Source organism: Eschrichtius robustus, chromosome 9 (genome assembly GCF_028021215.1).
Source record: "Eschrichtius robustus isolate mEscRob2 chromosome 9, mEscRob2.pri, whole genome shotgun sequence".
NCBI lineage: Eukaryota > Metazoa > Chordata > Mammalia > Artiodactyla > Eschrichtiidae > Eschrichtius > Eschrichtius robustus.
In genome coordinates this window covers 27,466,632-27,483,669 of record NC_090832.1, presented here as the reverse complement: position 1 = coordinate 27,483,669, position 17,038 = coordinate 27,466,632, and the positions used below count along the sequence as shown (strand labels likewise).

Below are 17,038 nucleotides of genomic sequence, written 5' to 3'. Positions count from 1 at the left end.
AGGTGCTTTGGCGGATGACACTGGAGGGCAAGCAGCGGCCAAGTCATATAATTGTTCTCCCACCAAACGAAGACAAGGCGTCACTGAGGGGTGTTGACTAAACGTGTGATCCAGACAGGCCAGTCTGCCAGCTGGTGTTGGATGGGTTGGAAGGGAGAAGGAGTGAGACTTGAGAAAGAAAAACTTGTCACATAATAGCTTGGTCCTGGTGGAGAAAACAGATCTCAACCGGTGGCTGGGGGGACAGAAGGCAAAAGACAGGAAAACAAGAATCACTCATTCACTCATGGTTTTTGTTGTTGTTGTTTTTAAACAGGCATTCCCCGGCATGTGGAAGACTTATTTCAGGGGAATGAGCACGGATACCAAATGCCCTCAGTAGTCCAAATAAAAGCTGAGAAGCAGGCAGTGGGAAGGAAAGGAGGTTAATGTCCTTATAAAAGATTCAGATGAGAACGAGGGCTTTATATCTGCAGATAAAACAAAGCTGAGAGATGGCTAGAATCAGGACCAAAATTATCTCAACAGATTGAAATAACGGAGTATAGCTAAAAAGATTAATTTAGTTGTGATAACTATGAACACCTCTTATTACATTAAAAAGGAACAACTGCACGGGTACAAAATGAAGACCTACCCAAGCTTTAGCAGATACAAGGAAGGAGGGCCCTCGGACAGTAAGCTCACTGTACTTCAGTGTGATGAGGCAGTAAAAATCCTAACAGCATCATGGGCGGTATCAGCAGAGAGCCAGCATGCTGAGTCAGCGGAACAAGGCTTCTTTATTTTTTGGTCCTCAGATCACATGGTCTGAGCTAGATATTTCAAATGGGATGATAAATTAGAACATATTCAGAAGAGAACAACCTAGGACTTATCATAAAGATCCTAAGCCATAACACAGGAGGATCGTTTGAAAGAAAGTACATTTTCTCTACAGAAAATAAGACTCTGGAAGAATAAAATAAATGAATTAAAGGTTAACTTTCAGTGTAGTTCAAGAAGAGAGACTGAGGTCCGGTGATTGGAAGTTACCGGAATGTAACGAGCTGTGCTTTCCATCACTGAGGACTGCCGTGCACAAACACTGATCTGGGGCGATGTGTTGGATTAATGCACTGTGTACAGGTTGGATTTTTAGACTCTAGAGTCCCTTCTGATCCTGAGATTCTGTGACCTGGTGAAAACGGAAACTAGAATTATATCCCCACGGGAAAACAGTCAGGCAGAAAGAAAAAGCCTGAGATTCAGATAGCCCTTTTCCTTGCAGTCACTGTATCTCTATACTTAAACTTCACAGGGCTTCACTTTGTGGGAAGCTCTGCAGTTGTATTGTTTTACTCATTCGACTGATGCCCCCCAGAGGTTTTAGACGTAAAGCTAAATAACGAAAACAATGGAAGCCTCGCTCGGTGGGTGTTTCCGTGGGTGTTCTGGATAGAAGAGGCCCACTCTACGATTTCTGCACCTGCAGTTTGCAGGCCTCCCTCCTCTCTTACCCACCCACAAATTAATGAAAACGTACTGTGTGAAAAACTCTGGGGAAGAGGGGATAAAGGTGAATAAGATATACAGGTTTCCCTTAATGGCACAATTTATTATGGATGGCTCACTGTGGCTACATGACTTGAGAGATGAGATCTAAAGGTTTGGGAGTGAAAAGCAATAAGTATAAACCAATTCAGTATATTACTTTATGGACATTTTAAGGAGAATGATAGTCCTAAGTCTTTAGGTCAGTAAAAACATACATCATAGTAATTTGTCGTGGGCAACATGACCAGAGAGAAGATTTTCTTTCTAAGGGTCAACGTATCACGGTCAGGGTTCTCCAGAGACACAGAACACAGAATTTAAAAAGAAAAAAAAACACAGAATAGTACTTTTGGTTCTGTGTCTCCGGAGAAAAATATAATACATAAAATGTATATAAAGAGATTTAAGGAAAAATAGCTGCTGCGATTGTGGAGGCTGACAAGTCCAAAATTGTAGGGAAGGTCAGTAGGCTAAAACTCAGGCATGATTTCTATATTATAGCCTTGAGGCAAAATTCCTCCTTCTCTGGGAAACCCCTGAAGGCCTTCAATGATTGGATCAGGCCCCCTAGATTATTGAAGGTAATCTATTTTACTTAAAATCAACTGACTGTAAATGTTAATCATATCTGCAAAATACCTACACAGCAACATCTGGCCTAGTGTTTGACCAAGCAACTGGGCACTGTAGCCTAGCCAGGTTGACACATATAATTAACCATCTCGGTCAGTGACCCCAGAGAGAGCCAGACACTCTATCCCACACTGAAATCAACAGGCTGCAAATGAAAGCATGCCAGTCAAAGGTCTATGTGTCAATGATCATAACCTTCATTGAATAGGCCGGATACTATCTACTCAAATCATTTCCCAATATTGCAATGCTCTGTTAAAATAATATTCATAAACTGGGGACAGGACATCTCAGAGTAGACCTATTAAATCCCCCTATATATTTTCACTAATGATCTCTCACTGAGAAGCCAATACCGTTTGGCTTCAAAGCATCAAATAAACCCTTTTTATCATTATAAGAACTAAGCAGTCTGGTTGTCTCAACATTAAATGGTTTAGAAAGTACAGATAAGAAAGTTAAAAGAAATCCTTCCCACTGTTTCAATTAGAAGAAACTACAGTATGTAGATATATGGATGAGGTGGTGGTGAAATAAAACATGTTTTTCATGAGAAGATAAATGAGGTACTAAACTTTATACTTATTGACGTATTTGTTAACTAGAACCAACTCTGACTAAAGAAGAATTATACAATTCTCCGGCATAGTTCTGAAATCAACCTAGAGGAAAGAAGTGACTAAGAGAAATGCTAAATTATATGATCATGGTGGGTAGGTTTGAGGTTTGGTCATTTTCATTCAGTGAAGGCCCACACTGAAAAGGATTAGCACATCCATTGTAACTGTCAGCAACCAACCAGAACACCAAAAACCTTAATCTAAATTATACAGGTAAGAGAGAAGTATACTTGGGGTTAGCAAGCCCAACAGCTTTTAATATTTGCAACTGCTAAGCAAAAGATGTCCCTAGTGCAACAATAATCGCTTTTTAAAAAAAGATATGAAGCATTAATTTCCATGTAGATACTACTAGCAACCCAGTTCGTTTTTTGGTAAATACAGCTTCTTTTAATCTTGCCTGACCCAGGGCCATCGAGATCTTAGGGGGCTCTTATATAGAAATAAATAACATCTCAGAAGGATGAACATGTTGATAAGGACACTAAGGGCGCCCCAAACCTCATCTCTAATACCTTATACCTTTCATATTCGTGTTCTAAGCCCTTGCTTTAAAACTCATGTAAACTTCAGACAGGCAACTGAGGAAGGATTATAATGCCAAAGACTTGGTGAACTTCCTAAACCACCACAAATGGACCATTTTACCTTTTATCATAAGGCAAAATGGCTACACTTCCACTGTTGAAGGTACTAAAATCTTTGATGTGTTTAAAAAAAAAAAAAAGGTTGTTCCAAACACATGCAATATTGCAGTAAAGGAATCAAAGTCATAATAAAAAAATCTCTCCTCCCTCCCAAATTTTTTTGCTGTAGATAGTACTAGCTGGTTTCCATACAGGCATAGAGGAAGAGACTTGCCCTGAAACCCCTAAAACAAGAAGCACCCCTCTTAGAGCCCAGGGCCAGGCTGCTTCCAGCCCACTGGAAAAAGACCTTGTTCTTGTCTTCTGTTTACAAACAAGAAGAGGGTGGTTTTTGTTTAGTTTGGTTTAAACCAGACCTGTTTGTTTTAAAAACAATTGCAATGATGCAAATTGTTCCGTGAACATGTTTCCAGATAGGTACATCAATACAGAAAACGATTTGCTCTGTACAGCAAAAAGTAACTGCACACTTCACAGCTAGTGTGGAACTCGATTTCACAGGTGTCTAAAGGCCGTATGCCAAGTCCTACTTCTGAAACAGGAGCCAGATGTAGGTAGAACAGCCTTTTTCTCCTTCCTTCTGACATTCTGTGCTCCTCCTCTTCCAAAACCTTCTTGAATGAAACCCTGCCCGCCTTCACAATGACATGTGATTCTAATCACATATATGGTTTAGGATTTGTGTTGCACAAGTTGGTGGATGATTGGGACCCTTTTTTTTATTTCCTCCATGCTCAGCGAGTAGCAGGAAAACGTTGAACCAGATCGGTTTGTAAATAAATGACATGACGTTCTCAAAGTTGACTACTTCAGTTACAGCTGGACCACCAAGAATTCAATCAGAAACGCCAAACTCGTGTTCTTTCCTGTGAGGATTCATTGGATTATAAGATTATGGGGTTTTTCTATTCAAAGGCATTTGCCCTCTCATAGGTCTCCTGGACTAAAAATGGCTCCAGCTCCCTTTTCTCAATTTATTTTAACGCTTCCTTTCTACTGTAGAGCTATTTCTTCTACTTGTATTTTACTTCCTGATACTCTGCCGGGGACTTATGCAAAGTCACTGTACAAAGCATGCGGATGTATCTTTTTATATACACAACGAGGGCATCTTCACAAAGTTTGTGAAACTTCTCACGAAAGTTTGTGGAAGGCAAGCTGTATATGCTCGTCTATTTTTCTCGTAGAGAAACATTCAGTGAAGTGACAGTGACTTGTGACGGAAATAACAGACCTGGCAAGTCCATCTTTTTGGTTTAAAAAGAATGGAAGTCTGTCTTTCATTTAAAGTGCAATAGGGGCTTCCCTGGTGGCGCAGTGGTTGAGAATCCGCCTGCCCATGCAGGGGACACGGGTTCGAGCCCTGGTCTGGGAAGGTCCCACAGGCCGCGGAGCAACTAGGCCCGTGAGCCACAACTACTGAGCCTGCGCGTCTGGAGCCTGTGCTCCGCAACAAGAGAGGCCGCGATGAAGAGTGGCCCCCGCTCGCCGCAACTGGAGAAAGCCCTCGCACAGAAACGGAGACCCAACACAGCGATAAATAAATAAATAAAATAAATAAAGACTTTCTCTCTATTTCACTGTCTTTATAAAAAAAAAAAAAATAAAGTGCAATAATTCTGTAGCGATACTTTAAGAACTTAAAACTTAGAATGATAATATAGTAATAAAAAATACTTTTGAATACCATAAAAATGAAACAAAAATAAGGCAGGAAGGGCTGGCCTGGGCGTCCAACTCAATTACAACACAATCCACGAATCTCACAGGTCAGTGTGTAGCAATCTACTACTGGAAGGTTTTGTGCATCATTTTGGCAGGTGGAAAGCACCATCGTGCTTTGATGACGCTTCCCATACCTGAGCCAAGCCAATGGCCCTGTGATCACAGCTGCAGTCAGGCCTAAATCAGCATTACATTTGTATTCTCATTACGGAGACTTACAATTATAAATAAAAATTTGCTTAAGGGAGAAATTTAGCGTGCCAGGGTACGTCCACAGTTTCAGTGATGCAGTACCAATCCTTAATAATCAGGACCACAATAATTATAACACTTCCTGCTGATGCTGTGTCAGGCACTTATCTATGTATGTTACATGTATCAACTCATTTAATCCTCACCCTATGAGGCTGGTACCACTATCTCTGTTTTAAAAAGGAAGAAACTGAGGAAGACGAATGGTCAAATGACTTGCCCGACATCCCTTAGGTTGTGTGTCGGGAGCAGGGAAGAGATTGCAACCCAGGCGGCCAGACCCCAGAGTCCCAGCACAAAGTAATAGTTTAGCATTATCCCTAAATAACATGGTAGTCAATTTTTGAGACCTACAGCTTCACACGTGCTCAGTTTCAGTATAATCTTGAGGGGGAAAAAAAAAATTAAAGATACTTTCTCCAGGGATCACAGCCATTCCATCTCCCCTACTGCCCTTTTCCTTTTGGTCCTGGATTTTTACAGCTGTGCAGACGCCAGCTGCAAGGAGGAGAAAAGAGGAAACCAGTTCTGCCAAAGGTAAGCTCTCCCTGGAAGGGCTTCAAAGCACAATGGATGGCACCACAAAACCTCACAAGCACACACAAATGCAACTCAGAAGTGCTTCTAGAAGTTCTGACACACAGAGCCAGAGACATTCATGTGAGGTGATGTTCAAAGCCATAGATGTGAATAATACCGTTGAGAAAAAATGCAAAGTGAAAAGAGCAGAGGTTACCAGACTGAGCCTCCGGTAGAGTAATATCTAATGAGGAGAAAGAAGAGAGGCGAAGGAAGGAAAGCTTAGCCCAGAGGGTATTAGCGTCAGTGCAGGCAGAAGGCGGAAGGGGAGGGCATCACGGCGAAAGTCATCCTTGTGTCAAGTATTTACAGACAGAAGAAACAAGGGCTGGTCTCCAAAGCCAGGCATCTGGTGATTAGAGTTCATGGGTCACCATGAAAATCTCTGGGAAAAGTATGTAATTTTCTACAAAGAGAACCCTTTAATTATCTATCCGAAACTGACCTTTCCTTGTTTTGAGGAGGAGGAGGAAGAGGAAGGCAGTGTGACAACAAAGCAAAGTAGACAAAAAGAAAGCTAACTACCTAACATTTTGTCTACCTGAACATATTCAGACATAAAAGTGCATAAATATGTCCTGGAATATATGTGTACATAACACTTGGCTATTCAAGTGGACTCATACCCATATTCACTTCTACCTTTCCTTCAAAAAAAATTACTGGGGTAAAATAAGAGATAACGTGAGTAACCTCACTAGATTGGGGGCAGTAGTTGTTAGGATTTTCCAGGTGGTTTTTATAAGATACACTCAACATCTCCAAATTAAACCTAAGGTCAAATGGAAGAGCACTAAATAGGAAATGGATCTAAAGTAGTTTTCGACCTTGACTCCACATTGGAACCACCTGGGGAATTTAAAAAATACTGCCACCTGGCTCCCACCCCTAGAGATCCTCAGATAATTGCCTAGGGTGCAGCGTGGGCATCCAGGTATTTAAAAGGTCCCCAGGTGATTTTTCACTCACTGCCAAGATTGAGAAGCAATGATCTGAACCAATGATGCTCCGGTACATGACCTCAATAATCGGTTCAACAACATAACCGTATGGCCAAGGAGAGAGCTATATTTAACTGAACCCACCAGGACTGTGGGGTGTACTAATTTAGAGCATCTACCATAAATAGAAACCAATCCAGCAGGAATGCAGGAAGCATGCAACCAGGCCGTTTGGTGTCTCTGCCACACTAAAGAGTCCGGTCAGGAGCTTCTGGGAAACAGAGGCCTGGATTAAAATCTTGAAAAGCAGCCCGGTATATTTACTGTAGTCAATTATGCACCTTACTGCCACCGAAACAGGCCTTGTGTTGGGTTGTGGGAACACTAAAGGAAGGGGGGTTTCCTTCCAGAATTTCACCTTGGAATTTAAACTTTTCCTAGAATATAGCTTCTTTTGTACTTTAAACGGTGTCAGGGATACAAGGTTTATACATGGAAGGTTATGCCATAGTAAGTAGTAATGCTTCTGTTTACCAGAAAGCCAACTCCAAAAAGGAGGCTTTATTAGCATTAAAAAAGGCACAAAAGAAATTTTAACATATCCCAAATCTCAATATTCTATACTTAAATATACACAGCTTTACTAACAATGCTTGCAAAGCCCAGTTCACATATTCCAAACGCATTTCACTCAGCTTCCTTTCTGCTTAGTCTTGCATCCCTACATTCATCTGCGCTATCTGGTCAGGTGTGTCAATTGTCAGCATTTTCTCACAATTCTCTTTCACAACTGCTTCTGTAGGAGCTTTCAAGGATGAGGAACTGTTGAGTGCAGTGAATTCTTGCTGTCAAAAATATATTACTCTTCAAATCAAAATTCAAAGTGGCACCTATTAAAAGAAAATCTTATAGATTTTCTCAACTGGCTATTTCTCAAATAAAGATGCTAAGGAGAACAGTAAACAAATAGAGAAAAACCATCTGATGCCATTTAAATTTGTGAACTATAAGTCAGAGCATTTTCAAGAGTTAATGAAGAGGGGACTTCGCTGGTGGTCCAGTGGTTAAAGCTCCGAGCTTCCAGTGCAGGGTAAGCAGGTTCGATCCCTGGTCGGGGAACCAAGATCCCACGTGCTGCATGGCACAGCCAAAAATAAATAAAATAAAATGTGATACGGTTTTAAAAACTTTTTTTAAAAAGAGTTAATGAAGAGGAAGAAAGCACTGACCCACTGAAGAGCTAGACAAACTTTAAAACTGGATTTTCTATGGATAAAGAAGATGAGATTATCTATCTACATATTATATATATATCTACACACACACACACACACACACACACACACACACAAATGGAATACTACTCAGCCATAAAAAAGAATGAAATAATGCCATTTGCAGCAACATGGATGCAGCTAGAGATTATCATACTAAGTGAAGTAAGTCAGAAAGAGAAAGACAAATACCGTATGATATCGCTTACATGTGAAATCTATAATATGCCACAAATGAACCTATCTACAAAACAGAAACAGACTCACAAAGAGAAGAGACTTGTGGTTGCCAAGGGGTGGGGTGGGGGAGGGATGGACTGGGGGCTTGGGGTTAGTAGATGCAAACTATTACATATAGAATGGATAAACAAGGTCCTACTGTATAGCACAGGGAACTATATTCAATATCCTGGGATAAACCATAATGGAAAAGAACATAAAAAAGAATGTATATATGTGTATACTGAGTGACTGTGCTGTACAGTAGAAATTAACACAACATTGTAAATCAACTAGACTTCAATAAAAAGTTTTAAAAAATGGATTTTCTAGAAAAAAGCAAGACTGAACATCATACACATTTAGCATATAGAACCTTAGACCATGCTCAGTGATTAAATGTCCAAAGACACTACCAAGACTTTTTACAAAGCTCTGCAAGTACACTTCAGTAACTGAGAACAGATACTAAATACCGGGTTTGACAACATAAATTCTGCCAACAAAGAGTAATCCAGACAATAAAACAAATTACAGCATCAATATTTCCAGCTTTCTAACTGCAAAAAACACCAAAAAAGTTATTTCCAAATTCTGGAAAGCCGTATCTCAAGGGATTAGAAGACAGACATTAAGGAGGAGAAGAGGATTTGGATTGGCATGGGATGCGCTGGATGACAGCACTTCTGTTCATAATCAACTTCAGAAGGCAGACTCCACAAGAAATAAATACTATGGGGAAAAAAAAGAATAAAGAAGCCAATGACGTTAGAGCCAAATAAAAACTCCACATTATACCCGGGCTCTGGGAGCAACTCTACCTCCACAAGTTTTCCTAGTTCAAGTGAGCATCATTTAGCATCCCTAAGGGCACTATTTTACTTTGAGGTGATTACATCGCTTTACTAAAAGAACTTGGTGAAATGGCTAAAAAACAGAACTAAACATAACAACATCAAGTGTTGGCAAGGATGCAGAGCAAGTAAGACTCACATACATTGCTTGTAGGAATGCAAGATTGCACAGCCATTCCAGAGAACAGTTCATCAGTTTCTTATAAACATACACTTACATATGAGTCAGCAATTCCACTCCCAGGTATTTCCCTTAGATAAATAAGAAAAACCTGTACATAAATGTTTACAGCAGCATTATTTATATCACCAAAGCCTGGAGATAACCCAGTGTTTCTCAGTGGGTGGATGGATTAATCTGTGGGACTTCCTTACAATTGGCAAACTACCACCAATAACTATTGATACACAAAACGCGTCTGAATCTCAAATGCATTATGCTAAGTGAAAAAAATTCAGACTCAAAAGTCTATATGAGAAGATGTGGTACATATATACAATGGAATATTACTCGGCCAAAAGGAATGAAATTGGGTCATTTATAGAGACATGGATGGACCTAGAGTCTGTCATGCAGAGTGAAAGTCAGAAAGAGAAAAACAGATACCGTATGTTAACACATATACATGGAATCTAGAAAAATGGTACAGATGAACCAGTTTGCAAGGCAGAAATAGGGACACAGATGTAGAGAACAAACATATGGACACCAAGGGGGGAAAGTGGGGGGGGGTTATGAACTGGGAGATTGGGGTTGACATGTATTACACTAATATGTATAAAATGGATAACTAATAAGAACCTGCTGTATAAAAAAATAAAATAAAATTTAAAAAAACAAAGTCTATGTGTATGATTACACTTTTATGACACTCTGGAAGAGGCAAAACTAGGATGGTGAACAGATCAGTGGTTGCCAGGCGTTAAGGATAGGAGAACCTGATTGCAGAGGGGTGGCATGAGGGAATTCTCTGGGGCAAGAGAACTCTTCCGGATCATTATCATAGTGGTGGTTACATGACTATACATTCGACAAAACAATGAGCTGTACACCCCCCAAAGCAGTAAACTGTATGCAAATTAAAAAGTTTTAACTAGAAAAATTTCAAGGGGGGGACTTCCCTGGTGGCGCAGTGGTTAAGAATCCTCCCTGCCAATGCAGGGGACATAGGTTTGAGCCCTGGTCCAGGAAGATCCCACATGCCGCGGATGCAACTAAGCCCTCGAGCTACAACTACTGAGCCTGCGCTCTAGAGCCCACGAGCCACAACTACTGAGCCCGCGTGCCACAACTACTGAAGCCCGCGTGCCTAGAGCCCGTGCTCTGGAACAAGAGAAGCCACCGCAAGGAGAAGCCCGCGCACCGCAACGAAGAGTAGTCCCCGCTCACCGCAAGTAGAGAAAGCCCGCGGGCAGCAACGAAGACTCAGGGCAGCCAAAAATAAATTTAAAATAAATAAATAAATAAATTTAAAAAAGAAAAATTTCAAGGATTTGGCATTTTTTCCTTTCACCAGTGAACTTTATGGAGGGTCTTTTAAATTGGCTATCTTTACTTTCCAAGTGCTAGTCTATTAATCACATAATCTGCTACATCCCCTGAAATGCCTCTTCTGGGGGTGACCAGTGACTACTCGGTAACCACGCCAACGGGTTTTTTTTCCCTCTTCACTCTCTGAATCCTTGACCTCCTCGTCCCTCTCCCTTGGCAGGTATGGCATTGCTCAGTTATGCTTTTCCTGACTTTCTGGCTTTTCCGCCTTCTTTGCTGGTTCTTCCTCCTCCTGTGCTTGAAGTGTTGTCTCATCCCCTTTCCATTTTTCTTTCAAAACTCTCCTCACCCTCGTGGCTTCAATCACGTTCCCCTTATGGAATGAATCCCAGAGTCCCAACATGTTTTTCTCCTTATTCCCATCCTTCCATGTGCTCATTAGACATTTCTACTTACACGTCCCCCTTGCATCTCAAATCTCCATGTTTAAAGCAGAGATTTTTCTAGTTCTCCTACCAAAAGTAGGTCCTCCTCATAACTATTTTCACGCCACCCTTAAACCAACAAGCCAAACTTAAACCTGGTGTATAATATTATATGTCAACGTTTTACCTGCATCCTTTGACACATGCCTCTGTAGAATCTTGAATTAATCATTCTCTTCCCATTTCCACTGCCATGCCATAGTGCTGGCCCAACGCCTGCCAGAAGACTTTTGCAGGAACTTCAAAGCTAGTCTGTATGTAGCTGAATGTGCCCTTCTTAAATCCCTCCTCTAGTCTACACTGCTACTTCAAAATGAGGATCACATGGGTAGAATACCGATCACCTCACTATCACCAGAGATTTGGCTAACCTGCCTGGTTATGCATATGTTCCTCATACACTCTCCCCTTCCCCCACCCCGTGATACCCTTCCCAAAGCAGCAAAAATCAATCAAGGGAATGACTTTCCTAGATGAAGGGACCATGCATTCCTAAAAGGCACAGCTGAGCTCTTCTGCTAGACTTTGCAATCAAGCTTTCAAGATCCATGGGTAGAGAATTACCTAATTTATCGCACTTTATTAAAGATATGTTATCCTTAGGAATCATCAACATTTCCTCACTGCCTGCAGAGTCATCTACTAACCTCTTAAGCTTGATCACTCCACAATTTGGCCTCAATGTGCCTTCATTCCTAATCCATCTTCTAGACTCTTTCATGATGAGCCTCACACAACTCAATATGACCAAAACTTTGCTCTTTTCCACATCTGCACCTTTATTTTTCTCTCTTTCCTCCATTCAACTTTATATGTCATTTACCCATTTAAAAAATTTAAATTGCTATGCCCAGTATGTTTTCCATGATGAAAGACCACAGCTAGAAGTTAATTCTTTCTTCACTTAACTCCTCATAACCTGCAATTATTTGTTTGTGAGTGATGTTTTCCTTTTGAAATCCACGGATCATGTCTTCATCAACCTTTCAGTCACCATAAAGCTTTATAGAAGGTACATATTTCTTGGTCAAATTATGCTAAGCCTCAATATTTTCAATTCTTATAACAATATGAGACCTGAGTTTTAAAAAATAACCCATTTCAAATGATTTTTTGTCATGCACCAGGAGGCAAAGATGTTAGATTTCTTTTTTTTTTTTAGAGAACATGCCAATACAAATTAGTGTTTCACACACATGCCTAACTAATGATATCAAATAAATGCACTCTCCTGAGCACAAATGCCTCGTCTAATAATACTCTCCTCCTACTTCGCAAGATGCAAAGGTAAGAGCCAGCCAAAATATAACAGGAAAAAAGTTATCTATTCACTTGGAATGAAGCATTAATAGCTTTAGGACGTGAATTTCAAAACAATGAGTCTAATAACAAATTGTAGTCTGACCCCCATCTAACAATTTTTATTTGCAGATATTTGTAGACCCTGAAATCTAAGACCTTAAATATCACTTTTTAATTTGGAAAAATGCAGTGAAGGGTCATGATCCAGATCACAAAAAAGGCCCATGTTCTTCCACTGCACTGCCTGCTAAAGAGAGAACAAGCCCAATTCCAGGTTCTATGTCATTTTCCCCAAAGGAATAGCAACAGAATTCACAGACTATAGGCATTAACTTATTCCCTGTGCATGAAAGTGTGCTCTTATGAGTTAGTCAAAAGCAGCTTTAACTTTGGTCTTAATTCAGTAGGCTTTTTAAAAGGAAGTTATTAAATTGAGAAATTAGCCCTGCACACTTTCACAACTCTCAAGCACTAGCATAAGATTAAGTACACAAAGCCTGGGCAGAGGCAATTTTGTGAATTTCAATCTGTTACTCAAAATAATAATTTAAAAAGGACTTGACATCCTCTAGTGGTGAAATTGAAAACTTGTTTCCAAGTCAATTATTTTTCTCAGTTCTTGCCTACCTTTTGTTATTGAAATATATGTGGAAAGAACTGTTCATTCTCAAGAAAAATTTAAAAAATCACCATAAAGAATGTGACTTGACTACCTTTGAGTAGAAAATATATACTGATAGAAATAGCTTTTAGGGCTTCCCTGGTGGCGCAGTGGTTGAGAGTCTGCCTGCCGGTGCAGGGGACACGGGTTCGAGCCCTGGTCTGGGAAGATCCCACATGCCGCGGACCGAGTAGGCCCGTGAGCCACAATTGCTGAGCCTGCGCGTCTGGAGCCTGTGCTCCGCAACCAGAGAGGCTGCGATAGTGAGAGGCCCGCGCACCACGATGAAGAGTGGCCCCCGCTTGCCACAACTATAGGAAGCCCCCGCACAGAAACGAAAACCCAACACAGCCATAAATAAATAAATAGAAATTTTTTTAAAAAGGGTATAATATCTCTTTAAAAAAAAAAAGAAATAGCTTTTAAATGTTGAAAGAAATATGATTTTTATATGCTACCTTTCAATATTCTTAACAAATGTCTCATTTTATAGGTCATATACTGCCAATTTTCAACCCATCTTTGATACACATACCTACATATGTATATAATTATGAACACATTACAGGTGTTATTTTTATAATCACCTGAGATTCTAAACTAAATTGCCCTAAAATTAGACCACAGTCTTTGCACAGGGACAGAAAAACTAAGAGAGACATTTAAGAATGGGCCCTACCGCCTAACAACCAGTCCTAAAAAGGGAAGAAAATGAATCCCTCAACAAATGTTGCCATTTGAGGTGGCAATTTTCACCTCTTGATGCTAATAAAAGACAGAAATCCCCACCCCACCCCCAAAAACCCCACCTCAATACAATCCTGTAATTGTTAAAAAAAAATAATGACTTGCAGCATTTGAATGTTATAATGTGCAATATGTCCATAAGAATAAAGTACTACATTGAAGTCTGATACTCAGGTATAGGTCACATGTTTTAAATATATGGAAAACTTCATAAGTTGTTAAAATTCAAGCAGTCCTCACTTGTACACTCAAAATATCGCTACCTAGATTTAAATATATATATATATATTTTTTTCATCTTTCTTCTTTCTTTGACACCTGCTCACACAGGTGCTCTGAGCACGAAAAACCTTAATAGTAATCCAGGGCTAGAAAAATAGGAAAAAGATGTGAGCCGGCAATAAGTTTTAGTTAAATTACAAAGTACAATTATTCGAAAGACCATTTATAAAATTTGTCCCTTGGAAACTGGAGTTTCTAGGTAGAGATGTGGAAGAATTGTCTTCTATGAAGGAGACGGCAGCCAATTAAATTGCCCTCTTCCTAAAGAAAATATTTCACTGACGGCCACAGGGTTGATTTGTAGGTTAATTGTTAGAAGCATGACCAGTTCGTTAGTTAACATGCTTGGGCACTGAATAAGCTAGTTTGTAGTTCACTTACATCTGAACAACTTGTTCATGTGCAGATTCTAGGAAGTGTTTATTATTTATTTGAGCAAAAACTACTGTGTACAGAAGCAGTTTTTTGTGTGTTTTCTTTGTGGGGATTAGGCACCAAACCATTTATATTCTCAGTGAGGATGCTGCCCTCCTGCTGCCCTCTCTTGGGGGACCGTAACCCTCAGCACCCCGCTTATCAAGTTCCCTAAAGCAATTACAAAGGCACGTCCTCTAAGCCACCCCTTCCCCACCCCAAACGAAAATAATGACCTGCCAATCCTTCAAACATTTTAAGACAAAATAAACCACCCTACAGGAAGTTGCGTGACTTCAAAGTAAACAAGTTCAAGAGCCCTTGTCTTAACCTCAGGTATTTTGGCTGGAGGGATTAAGTCATTAGTCTTTAGGCGCCCAAACTCTACCTGGCTGAACAGATACATCATTTGCAAATACTCTTATAGCTTTTTTGGACCTTTCACATTAAAATAAGCATACCTTCTAAGTCAATACTTCTTTTTTGAGGGTGGGGGGAGTCTTACATTTAGATAACAATTGTTTCCAATTATGTGTACGCAGAAAACACAACACAGTTGGGGAGCCTGCAATTTGAATGTCTTTTTAACATAAGAAACTGCCTCACCGCCCCCATCCCAAGTGTAGGAAGGTACCAGAAACAGTTTACTGGCCAAGAATAGAAGAGGGGACCAGGAGAGAGGGGTGGATCTGCAAGAAAAAACTATCGCGAGGGGGAAAATCGGCTGCATATAATAAAATGGGGGAGGGGAGGACTTCACGCTCTTGGAGATGTGAGCTCCTGCCCCTGCCTCTGGCGTGGAAGTTGGGAAGAGGGGGTTCCTCAACACAGCGCCTTGAGGAGCCGAGCCAACGTTCCCGCCTTGGGTTGGTGCACGGACTAAAAACACGAACGCCGAGGACCCTTGTTTCAAGTCAACGAATCTCTGAGCCACCCCACCCCCCAGCACCTGCAGGCCCCATCATCCTGCAACCAGCCCCTGCCTCGCGACCCCAGATCTCAGAACTCTCGTGAGCCGGTCGTAACTGCGGACCCCAGGGCAGGGGTCGGGCGCTGCTCACGCGCGACCATCGCGCCGGGCTACCCCGGCACCCGGTGCGCCGGTTAAGGCCAGAGAGTTTGCGCAGGAAAGGGTAATCCTGCTAGCCGTACCTGGCCGAGGATTTTCCGGCTGGCGGTTTGGTTTGGGGGATACGATTTTCCCATTGAATTGAATTAGACCCAGCCCGGCAGGTGGTAGAGGGGCGGCCAGCGTCTCTCCACTTCCTCCTCCCGCCCGCGCTCCCTGGCGCGTTTCCACCTGTTTGCGGTAAGTCGAACTGGAGCGCAAGAGGGGCGGCCGGCACTGCGGCCGGGCGCCGGCGAACTTGGGCGCCGGGGCCGAGCAGCCGACGCGCGGAGGCGGAGGGCGGAGGGCAAGCGGGCTCCGAGCCGGGGTGCGCGGCGCGCCGGACTGGCCTTTCCGGGCAGCGGCCGGGCGGGGGAGGGGAGCGCCGGCGCCCCGCGCGAGCCCACTCCCCCCACCCCCCGACGCCCACAGCCCTGCTCGCTCTTCCCGGCCCGAGCCCGCCGGACCACCACCTGCCCCCGCAGCTCATTCACCTGTTTCGCTCTGCGCAGCGCCATCGCCGCCCGTGTGGCGGTCGCCGCCAGCTCTCAGGTCCGCCATGGTGCTCCGATGACGCTCCCGGAGAGCCGCTCCGCCCTCTTCCTCGGCTTGGCTCCCGCCGGCCGAGGCCCCCGGCCCAGACAGGTGAACGCCGTCAGGGAAGGGCGGAGGAAGGAAGGAGCGAGCGCTCGCGAGCCCGAGGCGGCCTGGGCCCGGCGCGCGGGCGCGCCCCCTCGTGGGCAGGTGCGGCGTGGCAGCCACTCCGACTCACGCGGCTGGGTTTCCGCAACGGGAGCGGGCGGAGCCAGGCACCTGGGCCGCGAGCTTCAGGCCCCGGCTGCCCGCACCTCGAGGTTTGGAGGCGGGTCGGCGACGCTTGGTGGCGCTAGGAACTGGGACGGTCTGAGGATCAGACAAAGTGAGGCGAGAGCGTGCGGACGCTCTATTCGTCTCTGAGCTCTGAAGCAGCCAGGTCAATGTTAGTTTCGCCAGGACTGGCGTTCATGGTGACAGCCGCCAAAGAGTACGATGCCACGTGGAAAGCCGAAGTACACAGGCTGGATTCCACACTGCGGTCCGGTCTCCATTCTGCGTTTTAGGACGACGTTGTTGATGACCAGTCTTTTCACCAGGCTTCTATATCTGATGAACCCCAGGGCATACAGCTTAATGAAACTTGTGCCCGGTGATGTGGCTTTTCTTATTCTTGATTTCCGGTTAGCAACTACCTTGCGACTCCTGTCTTGCTCCGGAAGACCAGGAAAAA

The 17,038-nt window shown here is 42.8% G+C and overlaps 1 protein-coding gene across 1 annotated transcript in view; it reads right to left on the bottom strand.

The window, feature by feature from the left end:
- Positions 1 to 16,365, bottom strand: part of MAP7 (microtubule associated protein 7) — a 161,377-nt gene extending 145,012 nt beyond the window's left edge. The window contains exon 1 of the mRNA XM_068550958.1: positions 16,266 to 16,365. Within this exon, the coding sequence (XP_068407059.1) occupies positions 16,266 to 16,332 (67 nt within the window). The 5' untranslated portion in view covers positions 16,333 to 16,365. The remainder of the gene's footprint in view (positions 1 to 16,265) is intronic.
- Positions 16,366 to 17,038: the final 673 nt, after the last annotated feature.